Below are 21,485 nucleotides of genomic sequence, written 5' to 3'. Positions count from 1 at the left end.
TTAAGCTAAGAAGTTGTACTAAAGCAATTGCTGGGGGTTTTCTGGTGTTTTGTTTGGGGGTTTTATTTTTTTTGTTTGTTTTGTTTTTATATTTTTTATTAAAGTAGCATCTTAGAAAAGGTCTTCATTCACTTTTCGCTGAACATTACATGCTGTTTCTCCCTTCACAGTTACATCATGATCCAATACAAAGCTAACTGTATTACATAGTCCTACTAACAAAGAATCCAAATGCAGTTAAATTGTGAAATGCATTAGTGGCTTTACAGTTCATTAATAGCACAACTCACATTTCTAAAACAACTTTAACTTTGCTATGTACTAATATGACTGTACTAGTGACTAATAATGATAGAATTTGGAACTCTGCAATGAAGGAATCGTACTACTTTTCCTGAAAATTCTAACATTCTTACTCAAATGCACCACATACATTTTCTAAGGGACACTGCCACATAACACAGATGGCCTTAATGTGCAAGGATCAGTTTTGCTTAAACTAACTTATTCACTGGTCTTCCTACTTCCTCCCCTTTTCTGTGAGCTCAAAATCTTTGAAACGAGGCAAAGATGTTTATTATCTATGCAACTCCTAGAAGCAGACTTTTCACTTAAGTATTATTCATCTGCATCTGCAGACTCTACTGAAAGAATCAAACAGTGGCTCTCATGGACATTCTGGACTCACACACACAAACTGTTGATGAACTCTAGGCTTTAGAAGCTCTAATTAATGGAAGAAGTAGGCTGATCAACACTAGATCCTATGATAGGAGACAATTCTATTTCTCCCAGCAAGTTAATAATTGCTGTTCAAAGTAATGATCAAGTAACCCAAAAGCATGTCAATCTGTTAGCTTTCCTCATTATACATCAATAACATTTGCCAGGACATCAGCCTGGCTCGTGGTGCTTTCAAATGAATAGACCTCTGCAAGATATCACCACAGTTATCTCTGGAGCTTCCAAGATTTTGTATTATTTCCCATCTGACAGAATTCAACAGTATACTTGCAAAAGGCAGTGGCAAACTGCAGATTAGGTAATACAATATCTGCAGAATACATGCAGGAACCAGAGGTCTAGAAAACCTGACCTATAAAGAAAAACTGAAAGAAATGGGGTTCTTTAGCCTAAGGAAAGGAAGACTTAGTGGGACTCAACAAGTCTTCAAGTAGGGTAGTGCAAACAGGCAGGAGTAATCTGTTTCTCTGTGGACATGACAGGAAGATGTGAAGCTTAACCTACAGCAAGAAATCTCTATGTGTAATTAATAAAACTTCCAAACTGTAAGAACAGTGAACTGAGCAAAAAGTTTGCCTGGGGAGGCTGTGGAGTCTTAACCACTGGAGGTTTTTAGAAACAGAAGAAGTTGTCATAAATGACAGAGACACTTGATCCTGACATGAAGCAGGAGAATGGACTGGATGACCTCTTAAGATTTTCCAGTCCTATTTTTCTTTAATTCTACAAATACATGAAAAAAGATTATTGCTACTTCATTTAATGCTAGTATATTGATTTTAGCAACAAAGACCAAAGTTTAAAAGGATTCCCATTGCCTGTATATGATGGATCTGTTTTTTTAGAACTTCTTTTGCTGCTTCTGAAACAGTAGATTTTAAAAACAAGAAAACTGTAGGAAGAAACAACATTCAAACTCACCTTCGCCAGTTTTCATACCATGTTACTTTGTAAATTGAAACTGAAATGTATATAAGTATGCCACTTCTGAAAGAAAGTTGGTTCATTCTTACTAAACTCAGGGTACTAGAGACACTGACTATACTGGTGGTTAGAGTGCAAATGAGAAAGACATTCAGCTTATGAGACTATGCTAATCAAGAAAATATGTAAGACAAAAGAATTAAACTTTTTCCCTTCTTTCTCTCCCCAAGTGAGATTTCTTACCATTTTATAAAGATCTGAAACACTGATCTGATCTGAATCCACAACCTCAAAGTCCTTCCGAGGAACTAAATCTAGGCCCAAATGTCTGCAAAAGAGAAGGAAGGAACAATGGTAAGTATAATACATTCAAGTGTTCACTATTATCTACTACATGTGCTTACCAAGGGCAAGTACACAAGAAATTCTAAACTACTTCGAGTCTTTTTGCAATTGTTAATCATTAAACAGATAATCCTACTAAATAAAATCAAAGGCAAATATCAAACAAAAAAACACTGTGAACTTGTTACTTTTTGTTCACCGACTTCAGTGGAGCTATAGCAATTAATGCTAGTTGAAGCTTTTGGCCATTATGTTGGTGCAGTATCCAGAAGAAGTTAATTTCATACATGGAAATGTAGTAGGCAAATAAAGTTAGTACTCTGGTTTCTGCTGCAATATTTGAGTAGGTTTCTTCACTATATATTGTAAAAGTTCTGTTAGTAACCCTGTTTACATGTGCAAATAGATACTGTGCCTTGGGAAGCTGCTTTGAAATTCCTGGTGTTCATGCAGCTAAACCTCCAACTTTATCACTATATAAACATAGTATTTTTTTAATAATAAACAATAACTGCAATATCAACAAGAATTTTAATCTGTAACACAAATGCAAAAAAACCCATTTAATTTCTCTTCACTGAAATAAAATTTTGGCTCAAATCAAATATATAAACTATTTAAAAAAATAATTAAGAATTTCTGTAGTAAGGGAGGCAATTCAGGTCACAGCTGCATGTGAACAGTAGACAGAATAAGGTTATTTTGCATCCAGACAAATAAATGAACAACTATTATCAATTAATTAATAATTGTAGACTGTAGAACAAGACAACCTAAAAGGTGTCAAAACCCAACTTTTGCTCTATAGATCTTCAGGTTCTGAGGCATGAAGAGTTCCAAGCATTACAATAAAAAGCTGTTCTAAATACACACATTAGGAGTAAAATTAAAGAAACACATGAATGAACCATTTTCCTGCTTTCGTCTTATGTAACTTTGATACTTCATTTACAGAGATTTTATATTTAAATTCTTAGTCTTAAAACAAATTCAGAAGAGGTGCCCTTGCAGACTACCTTTGTACTCTTTCTGTCACTAACTATAAAAAGAAAAGCAAAAGCCAATTTAATTTGTAATCAGAGAGGGAAACATTCTGCACAGACTTGTTCCTGATGGCAAATGAAAAATTTTATTTGAAAAAACTTCTCAGGTACCACAGAATATTTGTATGGTGCAATAAACAGAAGCCTCCAGGCAGTACGGTCTCTTCCTCAGCAATTAACTGAAAACAACAGCAAGGAGGAACCCATGGTTTGTATGAAGCCCAGTTACCTTTGCTGACCGTTGTACTTTTAATCATTTCCTGTAAGTTTCCCAATTCCATAATTCTGTTTGAAACTTTGCTCAATCAGGTTTTCCTTCTTTAATTATATCCCTAAACTATCACATCTCAAAAATACAGCTCAGTCCTGCTCCACTTGCTGGCAAATAATTGTTAGGTAGTACTATAATTGCCATTAAAATATTGTACTGACAAACTGGAATTTCCAGCTCTTTGCCAAAATCAATTATACTTTCAATGGAAAAAAGAACAACGTTCCTTCTTTAATACAGCTTTCATGCCAAACACCAGCTTCTAAACTCTAAGGCTAAACTGTGAAAGTGATGGTTATACACCTTTAGCACACTTTGTTTTGATTAAACCTATCAAACACAAGTTATCCATGGCCCAAAACCAGTATCTGAAAACTGCAGCTGCGAAGATGAAAATTACTGTATCTATTTACCAAATGAAAAAGATTAAAATAAGAATGTATTTGGTAATCCTTACCTGCAGCTGCCGTTTGAGCCTATTTATAATAAAAAGTCCAAAAATGTAATAGAAAAAAAAGGTAACAGGTAAAAACAGTAATATGCCAAGAGTCCACTTCAAAGTTGTTTTTTTAAAAATTAATGCTCATCCCATTCAGTCACAGAAGTTTGCCTGAATTTGAATATTCAAACCACCTCCAAAATACCGTCATACATGTGTACACACACACACACACCCCTAAAGTATATTCATAAAGGAATCTCTCCTCAACATACAGATATCAACAAATTATTTCCTAAGAACTTTATCAATACCACTTGTAAGCGCATTACAGTTTCAATGCAGTTACAAAGCACTATTAAAGTTTTACAGAAAAAACCTGCCAAAGCTAATCATAGGCTGATATTGTTCTGTTCTCATAATTTCAACTCTCTAGAGAACTGAGGTCAAACAGTGGTTGGACTCATTACTCAATACATGACAAAGGTATTAGTATTATCTTCTACTTAATAATGCTCAACACAACTGCAGTAGCATCCCTGTGAAATTTATCTGATATCCTATTTTTAGTTAAATCCCTTAACACCATGGATTTCCAGCCCAGAAGATTCTCATTCTCTAATATTATGTTAATCCTGCACAATACTTGCTCCCAGAAAATAAAGGTGTTTTTTGCTTTTGTACTAACATGCTGTCATTTATTGTGCAGGTGGAAGTTCAGGTTTATGCATTTAATTTGTATCAATTATTTTTTGTCTACGAAGGACTGACAACATAATGCTTGAAATGGCAATGGTAGTCAGTGGCCCACTTTCACTCTCTATTATCAAATACTGTGGGAATGTAAGAGCACCAGCTGCCAAGCAGTATTTCTCCAAAACACAGCACACACAAAAATTAGACAATGTGCTGTTTTGCTTATTTGACAGTTCCTCTCTCCACAATACTTTTTCTTACAGGCAAATCCATATGTTGTTTTATTCTGCCTTAACACTGAACTACCTTTCAAAAATATTTCCCAAGTATACCTACAAAATATCCCCAAGCTTATCAATTACTTCTTGATAGCATATGCCTGTGATAACTCCAGCTGACATTTAGATATTCCTCCTCTTCTACACAGAAGTCTTTAGAACTTTCCTTTCTTTGGGGAAAAAATAAAAATCCACCACGCAAAATCTCTAGATACTTTTCCTTCAAGTAACATGAAGACAAGCTAATACACAAAAATACTAGCATTTTTAATACTGAAAGGGATGAACATACAACTCTACTTCAAGTTAACTGGGGTTCTGGAGAAAATCAACTTGGTTTTAATGGTAATTTCAAAGAGTGATCCTAATTTATAATATTTTCATTTATTTACAATACAAATGCTAAACCATTTAAAATTCATAAAACCGCAAGTCATAACAACTTTTCCTAGAAGAACCTTGTAGAAATAGGTCATTTGACTAAAAAAAAGTCTTTTAAGATGCACATCCAATCTGGAAGAACAGATTGGGAGAACTCATCACACCTCTAGAGTATGCAAGATCTCATCCCCTTTGCTCCAAAGATGTGCACTTTACCTTGACTCTTTTCAGCTTTAATTTTGCAGCCACCAATTTTCCTTGTATTCCTTCTCTCACTATATCAAAGCCTCATTTAGTTCTCATTCTCATCATTCATAGTTCTCTTACACAGATACATTTATAAGGGTGGTGAAAGGAAATTACCCTGGCAGTTATTCACAAACTATGTGAAGACTTTAAAAAAAGACTTTGAATGAAATACAATACGGAAATCCATGGAAAATGAAATATATGAAAAACATGTTTGTGAAAATGGGACCGTGCTAATACAATTCAATACTTTTCTTTGACAGAATTATTTTGTATACAAAGAAACTGCAGAGACTGTAATCTATAAAGAAATTAGTAAAGCACTGATGTAATGCTACACAGCAAATTATTACTTCAAATGAACATGATGAGATGAAGTAATCCTAGTAAGGAACTGATTAAAGGGAATGGCAGCAAATACGTCTGAGCATAGAAGTATCAGACTACAGAGATAGGTTATTAAGGCTTTCCTCAAAGACTGACATCCAAGAGGGTTCCCTACAGTTTTAATCCCTATTCAATCATTACTACAAGTATATTCAGGAGAGGGAAAAAATATTATATATTTAGACAGAAATGGCAACTATTCTTTCTGCAACCTTCTTAAAGGCATTTTATTATGGTTGTTTAAATTGTTCACTCCTATTTTGATCACCTTTGATGCAACAATGACAACTACTGTAATAAGAGTTTCTTTAATTCTCAAACTGATTTACAGATATTATGACCTCGTATGTACATTTAATACATATATCCAAATACATTTTACGAATTTTAAGCTAATAGTTGGACCACTACCAGGAAGTCATTATTATTCCTTTTATGTCAAGAAAAATATGACAAGAGAGTAAGTCACTCAAAGTCCAAAAATAATCTTCTAAGGATGTGAGCACTGAAATTCAGGACTTTTTGAGTTTTAAGACTATGCTTACTTTATTGGATCACACTACTCCCTTTACAGTGTAACGCATGTTAGTAGGTACTAACATTGCAACTGCCACTGGCTTTCCAACTGCAATTTTGAGGTAAGAGAAGGACCATGACTTCAAAACAATGTTTAATTTTATTTGCATGACAGTATGGAAGTTTTATTTTTAACATTTTCTTTCCCCTGTTTTTTCTTTTTAAACATGCATTTGTAACTTTTGGCTATCTCTGGATGTTTCTGTGCAGAATTTATGGCAAATATTTGGAACATTCTTTTAATGCAATGATTTTAATAACATTTTATGTGAAAAAGAATAACCTTTGACTAAAAAGTAACCCAAGCCTACAAACTAATCTTGTTTATGTATTTTATCTGTCCAAAATCTCAAAGTATTGGTGGGTCCCCCTCCCCTACTCGGTTTCTGAGCCTAAACACAGTATCTCTCCCACATTTACAGGGAAGGAAGTATCTTCCCTCAGTATAAAAGGGAAAGTGATTGTGCTCAGAAACTTGGATGCTTTCTGTTAATGTCCTGACAGGTGTTATATTCTGAAAGAATCAATCCTGAAGATCATTTAAGATGACCTCTGATTTTTAAGTTAAATTACTTTGAAGAAATCTTCATCTGCCTTTTTGGTAAATCAGGTATGCACATGCTACTGCAATTAATTTTTTGCTCTGGAGCAGCAGCAGAGGATTCACATTTCAAATAGAAGCTCTGTAAGGCAGATTCCTTCATCTGTTTTTGATGCAAAAGACTCTAGAATGAAACAGTTTTTGTTAGTAAAAAAGTGTAATTCTGGTTTCCCACATTCTAAGCACTAGCAAAAGTTGAAAAACTTACTAATTCATTTAAAAAAAATCTAAACAAATATTTCAAAATCAAGTTTGTATTTTACTTGCAATGTGATTTAAAATGAGATGAAGAACTGCAGATTTCGCTTTATAACTTGATTTAAAATAAGACCATAAATTGCAGACTTCAGCTTTATGATTGTTTCCTACTCTACAACTTTTTCCTTGTTATTTACAGTCCATTGGACACTTCCAATAGCATTTTAGACTTCAATACATCAATATTCTAATAAATTGTATCAGAGTGAAACATTTTTAAAAAACACAAGTATTTTTAATATTCTGTATAAAACCTAGCAAGATATGCAGGAAAAAAGGACAGTATATGAGATTGCAGCTGTGCAAAAATAGGCAGGAGGATGCTTAAAACTTAAAGTCTAACACCAAAAAGATGCTTATCTGAAGGTAGTAAATTCTGCTCTTTTGAGCAATTGGGAAATACAGAAACCTATACAAGCAGAAATACCAGTCACTGTATGCATGCAAAAACCAGCTAACTGTGGGTAACTGGAAGAAGTAACAAAACATGATAAAAAGATTGCATCCAGGACCATATTTTTGTATTGGGGAGAAAGAATTTGTAAGCAACAGAAAATTAAATCGCTACAGTAAGTGGAAATCAGTATTGCATTATAAGAATGACTAGCAACAATACAAAAGGTTAGCAGAAATAATTGTAAAAAAAATTGTATTCCTACATTTTTAATAGACCAAACTACAGAGCAAAACTTCTTAATATTTAGACTAAGCATACAAATATATGCAGAAAAAGTTCACTGTAGTAGTTCTGAAAACAGCCTAAATTACTTCTTTCACACACAAAAAAATCTCTAACTACTAATCCAAGGAGTGTGTCTGTCCCTTGATTTCCACCAACTCCTACAAAACACAAGGGATGACTAGCAGAACCACTGCCAGTGTATTTAAGGGAAAATGGTACCAGTTCAACAAACCAAAAAAAACCCCTGCAAAAACTAACTGGTGGTGACAGGAAGTGTGGATTTCACGTTTGCATCACTCCTTCCCAAATAATACAATGCAATAATGATCGAAGTCAGGATAAAAGTAGCTTTACACTAAAAAAGCATACATGCTACTTAATAGATGTGTAAGATTGTTTCCTGAAAGCTACTTGGTCATGAAAGGACTCCTATTAGATTGTACTATCTTGAATAATTACAGATCTGCTCAAATTGCACGTATTTAAGCTTCTCAGTTAACATTAATGCATGTTATTAACAACATTTTTCATTTATTTTATTTGCAAATCTCAAGTATGACAGAATAAGCGAAGAACATCATTACATTACTTGAGAAAGGGTAGTACTATGTGAGTATGTATACGAAAAGCATTAGGGTTTTTTAACAGAATAAGACAGGTGGTCATGAGTTTCATGATAAAACTCTCAGAGAGGCAAGATAGAAGAAAGTGACAGAACTCTCCCAGAAATTCTACGGAAAGAGTGATGTTGCACAAAGACCTTCCAAACTCCCAGACATTTATATTTAAATACTGCATAGTGTACAGATTTAATTAAATACCTTTTCAATCATGTGCCTTTTTATGCAGTTTCTTTATTGACACCCTCTGTTTAAGCATGTGTCTCTAATATCATGTACCTTTTTCTCTAGGGAGGTCAGTACCTGTTTTTATGTAGTCAGAAAAACAGAAAAATTTTTCCTAAACAAGCATCCTGAGCAGATTAATTTAATCATGAACATATTTATTTTTACTGATTTCACTGCTGCTTCTCCATAACTGCCATGCATTAGATTTACCTTTATAGTTTTAATGTACTTCATATTTAATGATTTTACATTAAAAAAAAGAAGTTGTCTATAGCCACCTTATTGAACAACCTATTCTCTACATTGCTGCATTGCTGTCTACTCTCCTCATCTTTTTTCTTACAACATTTTTGCAGCTTCCTGTTGCTAATTTCATCCATACACTCTTTGAGCAAAAATGTCTAGGCATAATGTTCAAAAATGGTCTCTTGGTTCCCATTTACTCTGCTGGGAATGACAATGGAAAATATCTGTAACTGCACTGCAGAACAATGACTTGATGCAATCTATTAGTCTATGTCCTTCAGAGCTTTCTTTCAACAAGAGAGAAATGAAATGTAGCATGGGGGCTAGCAAAATCTTCATGAATGTATTCAGGTACCTCTCTCAGAGGGAGTCCTGAAGTAGGTGACCAAGAAATAGAGTCATAACAAAGATATGTTATTGAAAAACATTTGACTTTCTTCCTTAGCTGTCAACTTACAGAATTCCCCCCCTCCCATATGTTAATTGGCACTAATCCTATTCCTAGTTGTAAAGGAGTTGCTATATGCCTGAGGAGGGTGATATTTCCTTTGAAAAGATCATACGCATGTCATGCAAAACTTACCTGCCTGATACAGTATTATCTCAGAATAAAACCAATTCTGGTGAAGGGCTAGTTTTTGTCTAATGGTAATTTATTACTATTTCAGCTTCTATCTGAATTGCAGTTGTCTTTGGCTCTAAAAAAAACCCCTCCACAAATTCACCGTGGAGCTGACCAAGGAGAGTCTAATCCTCTGAGAAATGTCATCAACAGCTAAATACATGGATTATGTATCATAATTGCATAAAACATCTAAATATCACAGCCTCAGCTCCAATGTCACTGTTGACAGTGAGACTCTAGTTATTGCACCAACCATTAAAACACTTCAATCAACAAATGGGTTTTTAGTATCTATGAACACATCCTGCCAGGCCTAATATTCACTATATTGATACAAAGTAAATTGACCTAAACCTTTTAAAAGTGCAGATAGCCTTAGAAAAGGCCTACTAATAAGCAAACAGCTCACTTTATAGTCATAGTAGACAAACTGTGCAATAAACTCACTGTAAAAAGTTGTATTTGATTGCCAAACAATGAAACGTTCTACCTATGTACGAATACTATTGAAAGGAAACAGTTGGGTTTGGTTTGGGTTTTTTTATTTAATAAAAGCTAATTAAAAAGAATTAGAACAAACAGTACCCAGCTGGTACCTGTACTTACTCATTGCCCCAGTCCAGCCTCACTGTGAGGTGCCTCTTCACCTCTCGCACCTGATCCTGTGTCAAGTGCCCTGACAGCAGCTGTCTGCGTAGGTCTATGAGTTCATTCATCACATGCCGCAGTTTGTAGAAAAGATCTACCTTATGTTTCTGTAAAGGCATATTTTGGGGAAGAGAGGGGAAGAGAGTGAGAAAGAAAGAGAACGGGGGGGGGGGGGGGAAGGGAGGGAGAGAAAGAGGGGGGAAGAGAGAGATTAATAAGTTTGGAAAGAGGAAGAGTGTGAGAAAGAAGAAAGAGGAAGAAAGAAAAAGAGAGAAAGAAAGAGATATTAATAAGTTACCAAATTTTCATTTAATTACCCTAGAGGAACATTAATCCAGTTTGTACAAGCTTTAAAATATTTATATCAAAAAGTAGCATTAACTGTTGCTATTTAAATTGAATAACTTTTTATTTCTAAAGTTTAGGCTCACTCTGCTAAGGGGTCCATTTTCTGATGGAACCCAATGCTATAGATAAGAGGATTCATTATGTGCAGCAGGGATCATTTATTCCAATCATATAATAAATTCAAAGTTTTAGATTTAAAGTAAGAGAGGTGAAAAAGTTACTTTTCTACCAGCAGCTAACTTAATGGTTCTGAAGAGTTAGCAACAATGATTCACCACAAGAGAAAAGCACTTTTAATATTTCTGATATTCCAATCACTAAAATTTACCCAGGTATCTATATTAGGTGGAGGGATATAAATATTCATTATCTGCACTCCAAAAAGGACTGAAGCAATTAATGATAAAATCCACCTGCAAAATTACTTTAAAAGAGAAAAATTACCAGAGACAGTAAAAACCCCCACACTGCCACCACCAGGAAAAAAAAAACCAACAAAACGAAAAACCCCACCTAACAAAAAAACCCACCCTAAACAACTAACACCACAATCCTTTCTGAAAGAACTAGTATTCTTCAAATATGAAAAAAACCCAACCCCCAAAACACAGACAGAAGTGGAAATACTTTTTTCCCCCTGCAGGAAATAACTACAGCAGAAGCCCTCAAAAAGGAAAGTCTGGTGCTAACAACCAAAGCCATCTATAAGCAGCCATAAGATAAGGAAGCGTGACCAAACTACTCCAATATCTGCTAGATGAGAATTATGCGTCAAGGTGGCTCATGTGCGCAGCCATATCTCATACTGCGTAAAATGGCCAATGTGCAATGAATGAGGATCCCAAGAAGAAGAAGAAAAAAAAGTCTCCTGTTGCAGTTGAATGCTGGTTTTTTTTAAGCAACTAAGCTCCATTCCTAACTGTATGCAAAACTTGAAACATTAGAATCTCACTTGGGGAAAACACTGACTAGATGGACTGAAACTAAGACTTTGCAAGCCAGCATTGTCTCAATCACATTTCTGCTTGTAAATAAGCATTTTATAAAAGCACTCTCAATAAAGATACCTGCCTTTATCAAGACTAGATCTGATAGAGGAACATCCACAAAGAAAAACAAAATTGTTTTCTATTGCAATGTATTACCAGAAAAAATGTTTTTCACTTGTTTTACCAAAAGTAGGTAAGATGGGATGAAAAAAAGGATTTCCATCTACTTGAGTTTGTTTATCTACAAGACCACTAAATTTGCATGACTTAGGAAAACAGATTTCCATGTACTCCATTTTGATCAGCAATTTGTTAATTTCTCTGAACCTGATTACACATCTGTTTTGCTGAAGCAGGTTAAGCACAGATGGAATCATCTGCTGTTCTTACCAAACAATTTTTAGATTAAAAGATGCACCATCTTTCTACTATGCATTAACATTGGTTCTGACCCTGCCTGGAAAAATGAAATACAGACACCAGATCCAACACAAAGACATGTATTTCCATAGCTGAAAATACTTATTCTAGGAAGATAATCATGCGCAGCTGATAAGCATAAAATGACTAGATTTGTGTTTAGTTTTTTTCACTAAATATGATCCAAAGTAAGCTGAAGACAGCAGATATAGGAAATACCCATTTTTATATGCTATTTATATGAACAAGAAAAGGTTGTAACTTCTTCTAACACAAGAGGAAGACAATGGAGTTTGGGACTATCAATAAGCAAATTAGGCGTATCTATCAATAAAACAGTTGGCAATGGAATGATCATGAGAATCAGCTCCAAAATCATATTCAGAATTCCCAAATAAACCTGCTGAAAGAGCCACTCCCTCATTCTTGGAATGATGGTTCAAGGCTATCAATGCATTCAAGCCCGGAACACTATGCTGGTTAAATTACTGTGTGTTCTGGAGTTATTTTTACACAGTTGTTTTTCACTTAAGTATCATAAGTACTTACTTCAAATACAAATAAATGAGATTGTAGAATACAATTTTGTAAAAGCTAGTCACATTAGGTCCTACACAATGATCTGAAAAAAAGAAAAACCCTCAAACTCAAACCTCTCGCACGTCTTGTGTTCCATGAACATGACAATATGCCCTTTTCAGCTTTAGTTCTTAGACTTACTCTTCAAGAAATATTTCATCTGCTTCAAACAGAATGAGCAAGTATTGATAGACAAAGAGCTAAACATATGGTATCCTTTTCAGAAAATACAAAGTCCCCTATGAGGAAGGAAGAGGAGGCATCAGAAAGTGGAAAGCTAGAGGAGCTGTAGCTGTGATCTCAGTCAAACAGTTATGAAGTGAACCATAGATGCAAGACCCATGAAAATGACTGAAAATACTTGCGAGAGAGAAAGGAGAGCTAGAACAGAGTTGAAGGTAGCTTAATTCCAGGCTTGTGGGCAGTAAAGAGTTTGAAGCAGTCAAAAAAATGTTTATAATGCCCCTCCTCACACTACAAGAGTCTAGTGACTACTAAGCTCAATTTGGGATAGAGGGAGGCAGGGATTTTAATGCCTTTCCTCTGCCTTCTCTCTTTCAAGAAAAAAAAAAGACCTTCAAAATTCAACACTAAGCTAAGCTGATCAGGATTCCTACCCCCATAAAGAAAACTGCTCACCCTTAAACCTTACCCCTAAAGAAAACTGCTTAAAATGAAACAGGTGATCCTGAACACCATGTTTCCAGAAAAAACAATTTTAAGCATTACAGCCATTCAAGCAATTTTAGTCAGAATAGCATCATAAACAAACCTGAAACTTTATCATCTTGTTAGTAGCTAAATAAAAAAATGCAAGTCAATCTGACATCGAAGTGTTCATTCTGTTTTACAGTAAACTTTCACATAGCCTATAACCTCTCATTTTTCATCTAGCTTTGTCGCAAGCTACCAAGCAACGAGCAGTTTATCAGTCCATCCGGAATCATCTGCTGTGCACATTTATGAACATATTTGGCAAATGTTTTGCATCCAGAATATAAAAGTAAGTATTTATGCAAAAAATTTTATGGCAATAATTACGGTGTGTCAGGGACAAAGAATCTGGATAGCCTTAATTAATTGAGGACTCTCTTCTTACAAGCAGCACAAGTCTGTCCTCTAGCACATCTTGCTGCCTTATTTTACTATCCCCAGATACAAAAACAGTTGCTTTATGTCTTTGAACTTTTACTACTAACAAGTCATGCTTATCAATGCTTGGATAATCTTCATACATACAGCTACGCATCAAAAAGTGGAATTCTGGCAATATTTTTTTTTTCTTTTAATGACTCCACATTAACTGTATAGAGATCAAAAGTCAAAAGATGGTTTTGGTGTTGTGGTGGGTTGACCTTTACCGGCTGCCAGACCCCCTCCCAGCCACTCTCTCACTCCACCTCCTCAATGGGGGTGGGAAGAGGAGAATAAAATGAAAATACCTATTGTTGCGATAAAGACAGGGAGATCACTTACCAATTACCATCCCAGCACAACAGACTTCTCTTGGGGGAAACTAATTTAATTTGTTGCCAATTAAAACAGAGTTGGGTGGTGAGAAAAATACAAAACCCCTTGTCCTCACCCACCCTCCTCCCAGGCCCAACTTCACTCCTTCATTCCCAACTCCCCCACCCTTCCCCTGCCCCCACCCAGCAGGGGAATGGTGGGGGTGGCCGGTCCCAGCAGCTCCTCTCCCCTGCTCCAGTGTGGGTCCTGCCCATGGGCTGCAGTCCTTCAGGATAAACCTGCTCTGGCACGGTCCTCCCCATGGACTGCAGTGTGGGTACCTGCTCCATCACCTGTTCACCTCCTGCTCTGGTTCGGGTGTTCGTGGGGCTCTTTCTCCCTCTTTTTTTCCTCATCCTCACTGTCTGTGTGGCTGTTTGCCCCTTCTCAAACATGCTTTCCCGGAGGCATCACCAGCTTTGCTAACAGGCTCAGCTGTGCCCTGTAGCAGGTCTCTTGCAGAACCAGCTGGAACTGGCCTCTTCCCACAGAGAAATCCCCACTGCCAACACCTGGGCACAGCACCCGACACAGGTGTTTGGGGTTTTTTAAACAGGTAATCCCAGAAAATGAACCTGCACTCACATGAACACAAAGCTGTTTCATGCTTCAGTGCAGTAATACAAACTCCATGTTTCATGCCTATGGTGGCTTTGAAATACTATGGCTGCCTCTGTCATTCTTCCCAAAATAAATACCACGTAATATGAAAATATATAAAAAACTGGTATATTATGGAAAATGACCTATTTATAGTCATTTTGTTACCATGACTTCATTTAACACTATTGTAAAGAAGTCAGGATTTTGCCTCTCTCAAGAGCCGTCCCTTAAGACGTTTTCTACAGAATTGCCTTAGGCTATAATGCGGTAGATGGGCACGAAAAATTATTTTCCTTATGAAAGCAAGTGAGTAGCTTTTCCCAGGTTCCTTGTACTGGATTTCGGTATCTAAATTAGATATTAAAGCTTGCAAGCATCATCAGCATGTGAAAGGAAATAGTAAAGCTGGAAACAACATAAAACTCATGCCTGCCTTTTCAGTTTTGTCTAGATTTTTTTAATTAAGCAAATTATTTTATAGTAAAGCTCTGTTAGAATTTATAGATTTGTGCAATATTTATAGTTTAATCTTACCCACAATCTCTAATATTATTACTATGCAAACTTTAAACACTGCCTATCAAATTAGATAGTATTCCTCAAGTGCCTGTTGATGAATAAAGGTCAGACTTTACAGGTCAATACAAGGATGTCTCAGGAATAGGGAAAGGAAATGAAGTAAAACTTGTGTGGGAGATGTGGATAGTACCAGGTATTAAGACTGGCACCCACAGCAAAGCAAAGCAATTTGAGAACACAGTTAATAATTGCACATATTCTTCTGTTCTACATGTGTGCCTGGGCATCTAGTCCTCTTTTTTTATAGAGCTAAAATGGACTTTAATAACAGCTAAAAAAATACAGAAAACAAACAGGGAAAAGTAGCATCAAACAAGAATAAAGTTAAGCGAATTACAACTTCTCCCTATTAAAACTACAAAATACATTTACAAAGGATTGTGATGCTACCCTGGAGTTTTCACAGGAGTCTGGGGTTGAGCTCACACTTCGCTACCAGCACACCATTGAACACTCAACGAGCAACATGAGTCTTTCAAACAAGTAACAGACCAAGAAAGGAGGGCACCTCAGTTTTGGTTTATTTCCATTCTTCTATCCTGAAGTTCTCTATTTATTAGTAAGGATGCATTGACATGAATAGCATTTATTCTCTCCTATGAATATTCATAGCTTTTAGCTTCAAACAGGAATTATTTACTTTAATATAAATCTGTTTTAAATTCTCTATTCACAGAGGGCACTTCAATTTACATTGTAAAGTGTATATTAAAGCAAAGTAAATTAGAGTGACAGAAAAATAAATTTTTCAGACTCTTTTGCCAATGAAAATGTGTAAAATAGCTTAAAATACTGACACATGACAAAGGGAAAACTTAAGCAGTAGAAAGAATGATGGAATACCAATAAAGCAAGCAAAAGCAGAGCAAAACAACAAAATAAAGCCTTTACAAGATAAGCAGAAATATTGCTACAACCTCTTCCTTTATATTATATTAAATGACATATCTGAATCACCATATACCATACTTAATAGTACAGTAACCTTTTTCTGGATGTACTAGGTCCATATGCTTCTTCCAGTTAGTGAAATCCTTGAGCTAAGAGCTAAAATATATGTTGAATTTACATCGGTAACTTCATGAAAAGGTTCCTTGCACTCTTGGCAACAATCCAAGTAGAAACTATAAGAATTCTGGCTTTCCCTGAGTTGCAAAAAAAACCAACAAAAAACCCGCAAAAACAAAACCAAAAAAAAACCCTCAAAAGAATGAAAACTGTGATGTGAAGTCTTAAATCAGAAACAGAAGCTGATTTCATATGCACGCTCTTTTCACCACTCATTATTCCCACTATTTCTCTGAAATGTACTAGAAATTTCATTTGTGCAGAACTTATGCTAAACTCCTCCTTCACTTAAGAGCATTCAATGTGCTTTACCAGAAACTTTGTGCAGTGAAGCAACTATTGGATTGCCTCTGAAATAATTTCAGAACTTCTTTGGATTGCACATTTCTACCAAAAAAAGATCTTTTTTAAATGCGGTTACATTAAAAACCTTTATGATAAACAGAAAACAACAATTATTTGATCTGCTCCAAAAACTATGTGGTGTATTTAAAGCTACCTACCAACAAATCCAAAAACCTGGGGATATGTTGTGTCTGTTGCAAACCAAATGAATACCCTACAGCTTTTCACAGCTATAAACATCATGCCAAGAGGAACCCAGGTAACATTATAGCAACAGCACCACTTAAGGTAATAACACAGAGGAGGACAAGTCCTCATAATGTTATAACAGCTATTTGCTCTTCAAAAGGGCTGTTTTCTTTCCTAAGATTTCCATTACTGTCTATGAAGGACAGTGGATAATATTTAAACCTGTTATCATAATGCTCTGTATTTAACAAATCAACCCACCTCAAGTTCAGAGCTCTCCATAGAATACTACGAAGAAAAATATATTTATGAAGGGTTAGCACCACGCTACTGTACTTCTTCAAGAAGAGAAGTTTTTTCTTATTTGTTCGTATCGCCTCACAGACCTTAAATGTCTAACTTAAAGATGCAATTCAGAACCCATTTTTATTGGTAGTAATGCAGTATGGTACAAAAAAAAAAAATCACACTTTTCAATTTCCTTTATAAACAACTTGTCCAATTTACAAATCACTTGTACCATATATGTAAATAACTCCACATACAAATTATTACACTCACTAGAAGTCAAGACTTGCACCTTGACTCTTGTATCTTTTCCTTATTTACAACTTCAGACGACCCGAGTTGTCCAATACAGCAACTTGAGACAAGTAACAGATGACACGTTTACAGTTACAGAAACAATTTTAAACAAATCTGACACAGCTTTGGTGTCTAACTTCATGCTATCAGTATGTTTTTGTTACTTTTAGGCTCTGTATCATCAACGTCAGGAAATACAACTTGGCCAGAACAAGACAGATATTCTGGATGTAAACTAGTGTTGGTTAGCTTTTTTTCATTAACAAAAAAATAGGATGCAAAGAAGGGAGATTGGTCTTCTCCATGAAAAACAAGGAGGGGCTCTGTGGGATAATGAGCTTGAGAAAAGGAAAAAGTTGGTTGAAGAAATACCCTAAAGTGACCCTCTGTCTCCAGCCCACCCGCACCCTGGCTGCCACTGATGGTAGCTGAGGGCTGGAAAAACCTACATGAGATTGTGCAACAGACTGCAGCTTGCTATTATTTTGTTGCAATTCAATTGAAGTTCCTAATTCCTTAGGAGTAACAACAACATTAACCTAGTCTCGTAACATCATAATAAACTTTAAACAAAGCTTAAGGAAATGGAATTGAAGGGGATAACTATTCTGATAAACTTAGAGGTTTAATTCTTTGTTTCTAATACTGGAAAACAAGTAACATTAACACTCCCACCCCTTTTCAATCCGTATTACATTTACTGAAGCCAGTTCCAAATCCTTTGTATGTTAAATTTACTTAATTTGTTTTTATTCTGAAATGTAAGAAAATACAATTCAAGATAAGTTTATTTTCCCTTCTGAGGAAAAACAAATACAAATAGCAAAGACCTTGCATGCAATCAACGATGATTTCTTGGTTATTAGTTTCCTGGTGTCTCCCCCCCATTTCTGAATGGCTTCATCACGTCATCTAACTGTTAAAAGGGCACAACAAGACGACACTATATTTTGCTTTATCATATTTCTTCAGAAGTATTACTAAACTAGATAAGTAAATCAACCTTCTGAAAGATAATACAGTAAGAAAAGAACCCAAGAACATGAAAGAGGCTTCCTTTTTCCCAGCATGTGGCCCCAAATATCTCTCTAAATAAGACGAGCACAACTAAAACAGAAACATGAGTGAAGGAGAAAGGTCTGTAAACCAACTAAAGGGGAAAAAAATAAATCTCTGACATGCATATAGCTGACTTCTGCAGCTGATAATTCTGTTATGCCTCTGGGAGATGTATAAAGACCTTCTGTGTCGAGCACTCACAGGTTACATTTTCAAGACCCTCTCTGAGCTTGAAAAGCATAATTTTCCTTTTTCTTTTTTACATGAAGAATAAATTATCCTGATTGCAAGACTGTAGAGTTTGAGGGTTTGAGAACAACTAGAAATAGCATGAGACTTGCAATAACATCTCCAAAACAGACAACGCTGAAAATACCCGTTCAAGCATGTTGCTAGTCATGTTCAACACCATTCCCTCCACAAAAGAGAGAACCATCACAAGTGATGAAGTGCTGCTTTTGACAAAGACCACTACCCCTCTCACTGCACCATCTACATGGACCTTTGGTTATTCTGTAGCCAGCAGAAACCATCACAAAATGATTGATGCCGGCAGGGGCCTCAGGAGGTCATCTGGTCCAACCCTCCTGCTTGAGCAGGGTCACCCAGAGCAGGTTGCTCAGGTCCATGTCCAGAGGGCTTTTGAAGATCTCCCAAAAATGGAGCCTCCATGACCTCTCTGGGCAACACATTCCAGTACTTGGTCACCCTCACAGTAAAAGTGCTTCCTTATGGTCAGACAGAACCTTACTGTATTTCAGTTTCTGCCTGTTGCCTCTTGCCTTGTCACTGGGCACCACTAATAAGAGCCTGGCTCTGTCTTCTTTACACCCTCCCTTCGGGTATGTACACACTTTGCTGATAGCCCCCAGGCCTTCTCTTCTCCAGGCTGAGCCGTCCCAGCTCTCTCAGCCTTTCTTGTGTATAAGATGCTCCAGTCCCTCAATCATCTTAGTGGCCCTTTTCTGGACTCTCTCCAGTAGTTCCATCTTTCTCTTGTACCGGAGATCCCAGAACTGGACACAGTACTCCAGGTGTGGCCTTACCAGTGCTGAATGGAAGGATCGCATAGCTTGACCTGCTGGCATTCTTCCTAATACAGCCCAGGGCACAATTAACCTTCTTTGCTGCAAGGGTGCATTGCTGCCTCATGGTCAGCGTGGTGTCCACCAGGACTCCCAGGAGCTTTTCTGCAAAGCTGCTTTCTAGCGGGTTGGCTCCAGCATATTCTGCTGCCTGGGGGTATTCTTTCCCAGGGGCAGGACTTCACACTTTCCTTTGTTGAACTTCATGAGGTTCGTATCAGCCCATTTCTCCAGCTTGTCCCGGTCCCTCTGGATGGAGGCACAACCCTCTGGTGTATGAGCCACTCCTCCCAGTTTCGTATCATCAGTGAACACAGCTGAGGGTACAGTCTGTCCTATCACCTAGATCATTAATAAAGATGTTGAACAGGACTGGACCCAGTACTGACCCCTGGGCTGCTCCACTAGTTACTGGCCACCAACTGGACTTTGTTCTACCAATCACCATCCTCCAGGCCTGGCCATCCAGCCAGTTATCTCTCTACTTCACTGTGTACTCGTCTAGTCCAAATTTCATCAGCTTCTCTATGAGGATCTTATGAGAGACAGTGATGAAAAGCCTTACTGACGTCAAGGTACACAATATCCACTGCTCCTCCTCATGTAGAAAGCCAGCCATTTCCTCACAGAAGGTTATCAGGGTGGTGTGGCTTCCCCTTTGTGAATCCATGCTGACTACGATCAATCACCCTCTCGTCCTTCATGTGCCTGGAAATGTTTTGCAGGATTAGTTATTCCAATACCTTCCCAGGGACCGAGGCAAGGCTGACCAGCCTGTAGTCCACTGGGTTCTCCTTGCCCTTTGTGAAGACAGGAGCAATATTTGCTTTCCTCCTGTCCTCAGGCACCTGTCCCAATTGCTATGATCTTTCAAAGATGATTGACAATGGCCTTCCAATGACATTTGCCAGCTCCCTCAGCACTTGCAGGAACATCCCATCAGGGCCCATGGACTTATGTACATCTAGTTTGCTTAAATATTCCCAAGCACAATGCTTTTCCATGAAGGGTAAGACCTCCTTGCTTGAGACTTTCCCCTGGCCTCTGGGACGTGGGATTTCTGAAGGCTGGTGAAGACTAAGGTGAAGAAGACATTCAGCACCTTACCCTTTCCATATCCTGTGTCTCCAGGGCCCCTGCCTCACTCAGCAGCTGGCTTACATTTCCCCTGGTTTTTCTTTTACTGTTTATGTACTTATAGAAGCCCCTCTTGTTGCCTTTGACATCCCTTGCCAGATGTAGCTCCTGGTGAGTTTTTGGCTCTCCTAACCCTGGTCTGTGCATGCTTGGACCGTTATGTTTATATTCCTCCCAGATTCCTTGTCCCTCCTTCCACCTTTGTGTATACTTCCTTTTTATGTTTGAGTTTTGCTAGGAGCTCCTTGTTCATCCATGAAAACCTCCTGGCATCTTTGCTTGGACAAGGTGATTCTTGAAGCAGCCAAGCATCTCAGAACCTTCTTCCTTGCAGGGCCTTGTCCCATGGGATCTCTGAAGAGGTCAGTCTGCTCTCTTGAAGTCCAGGGTTGTGATCCTTCTTTCCGCCCTGCTCCGTCCTCTCAGGATCTTGAGCTTTACCATCTCAAGGTCGCTGCAGCTAAGGATGCCTTTGACCTTCACATCTCCAACCTGCCTGTCCTTGTAAATATGAGGTCCCAGCAGTGAACGAGCTTTAATAAGCAGAACTAAAATTGGTATCAAATGTTCCCTGCTCACATCATCACCTTCCATTTTCCTTGTAGACTTGTGTCCCCTATTTACACAAAAATCACAGTCATAATGGTACTTTACATCCCAAAATATATTTGCTGAATTATGTGGTCTTCCAGAGAAAGAACGGGTTATCCTGATCCACAGCAAGTGTTTCTTTTTTCCCCAGAAGTTCT

The 21,485-nt window shown here is 37.1% G+C and overlaps 1 protein-coding gene across 1 annotated transcript in view; it reads right to left on the bottom strand.

Annotated features, from left to right (window-relative positions):
- The window catches only part of DOCK3 (dedicator of cytokinesis 3), a 208,404-nt gene that overhangs the window by 140,617 nt on the left and 46,302 nt on the right, over positions 1 to 21,485 (bottom strand). Inside the window, exons 5-6 of the mRNA XM_075052649.1 lie at positions 10,200 to 10,348; positions 1,912 to 1,996 (exon numbers count right to left, since the gene is read on the bottom strand). Of these exons, the coding sequence (XP_074908750.1) occupies positions 1,912 to 1,996; positions 10,200 to 10,348 (234 nt within the window). The remainder of the gene's footprint in view (positions 1 to 1,911; positions 1,997 to 10,199; positions 10,349 to 21,485) is intronic.

Source organism: Buteo buteo, chromosome 21, assembly GCF_964188355.1.
Source record: "Buteo buteo chromosome 21, bButBut1.hap1.1, whole genome shotgun sequence".
In the NCBI taxonomy this organism is placed as follows: domain Eukaryota; kingdom Metazoa; phylum Chordata; class Aves; order Accipitriformes; family Accipitridae; genus Buteo; species Buteo buteo.
The sequence above is the reverse complement of the archived record's forward strand: the minus strand, read 5'-3'. Positions and strand labels throughout refer to the sequence as shown.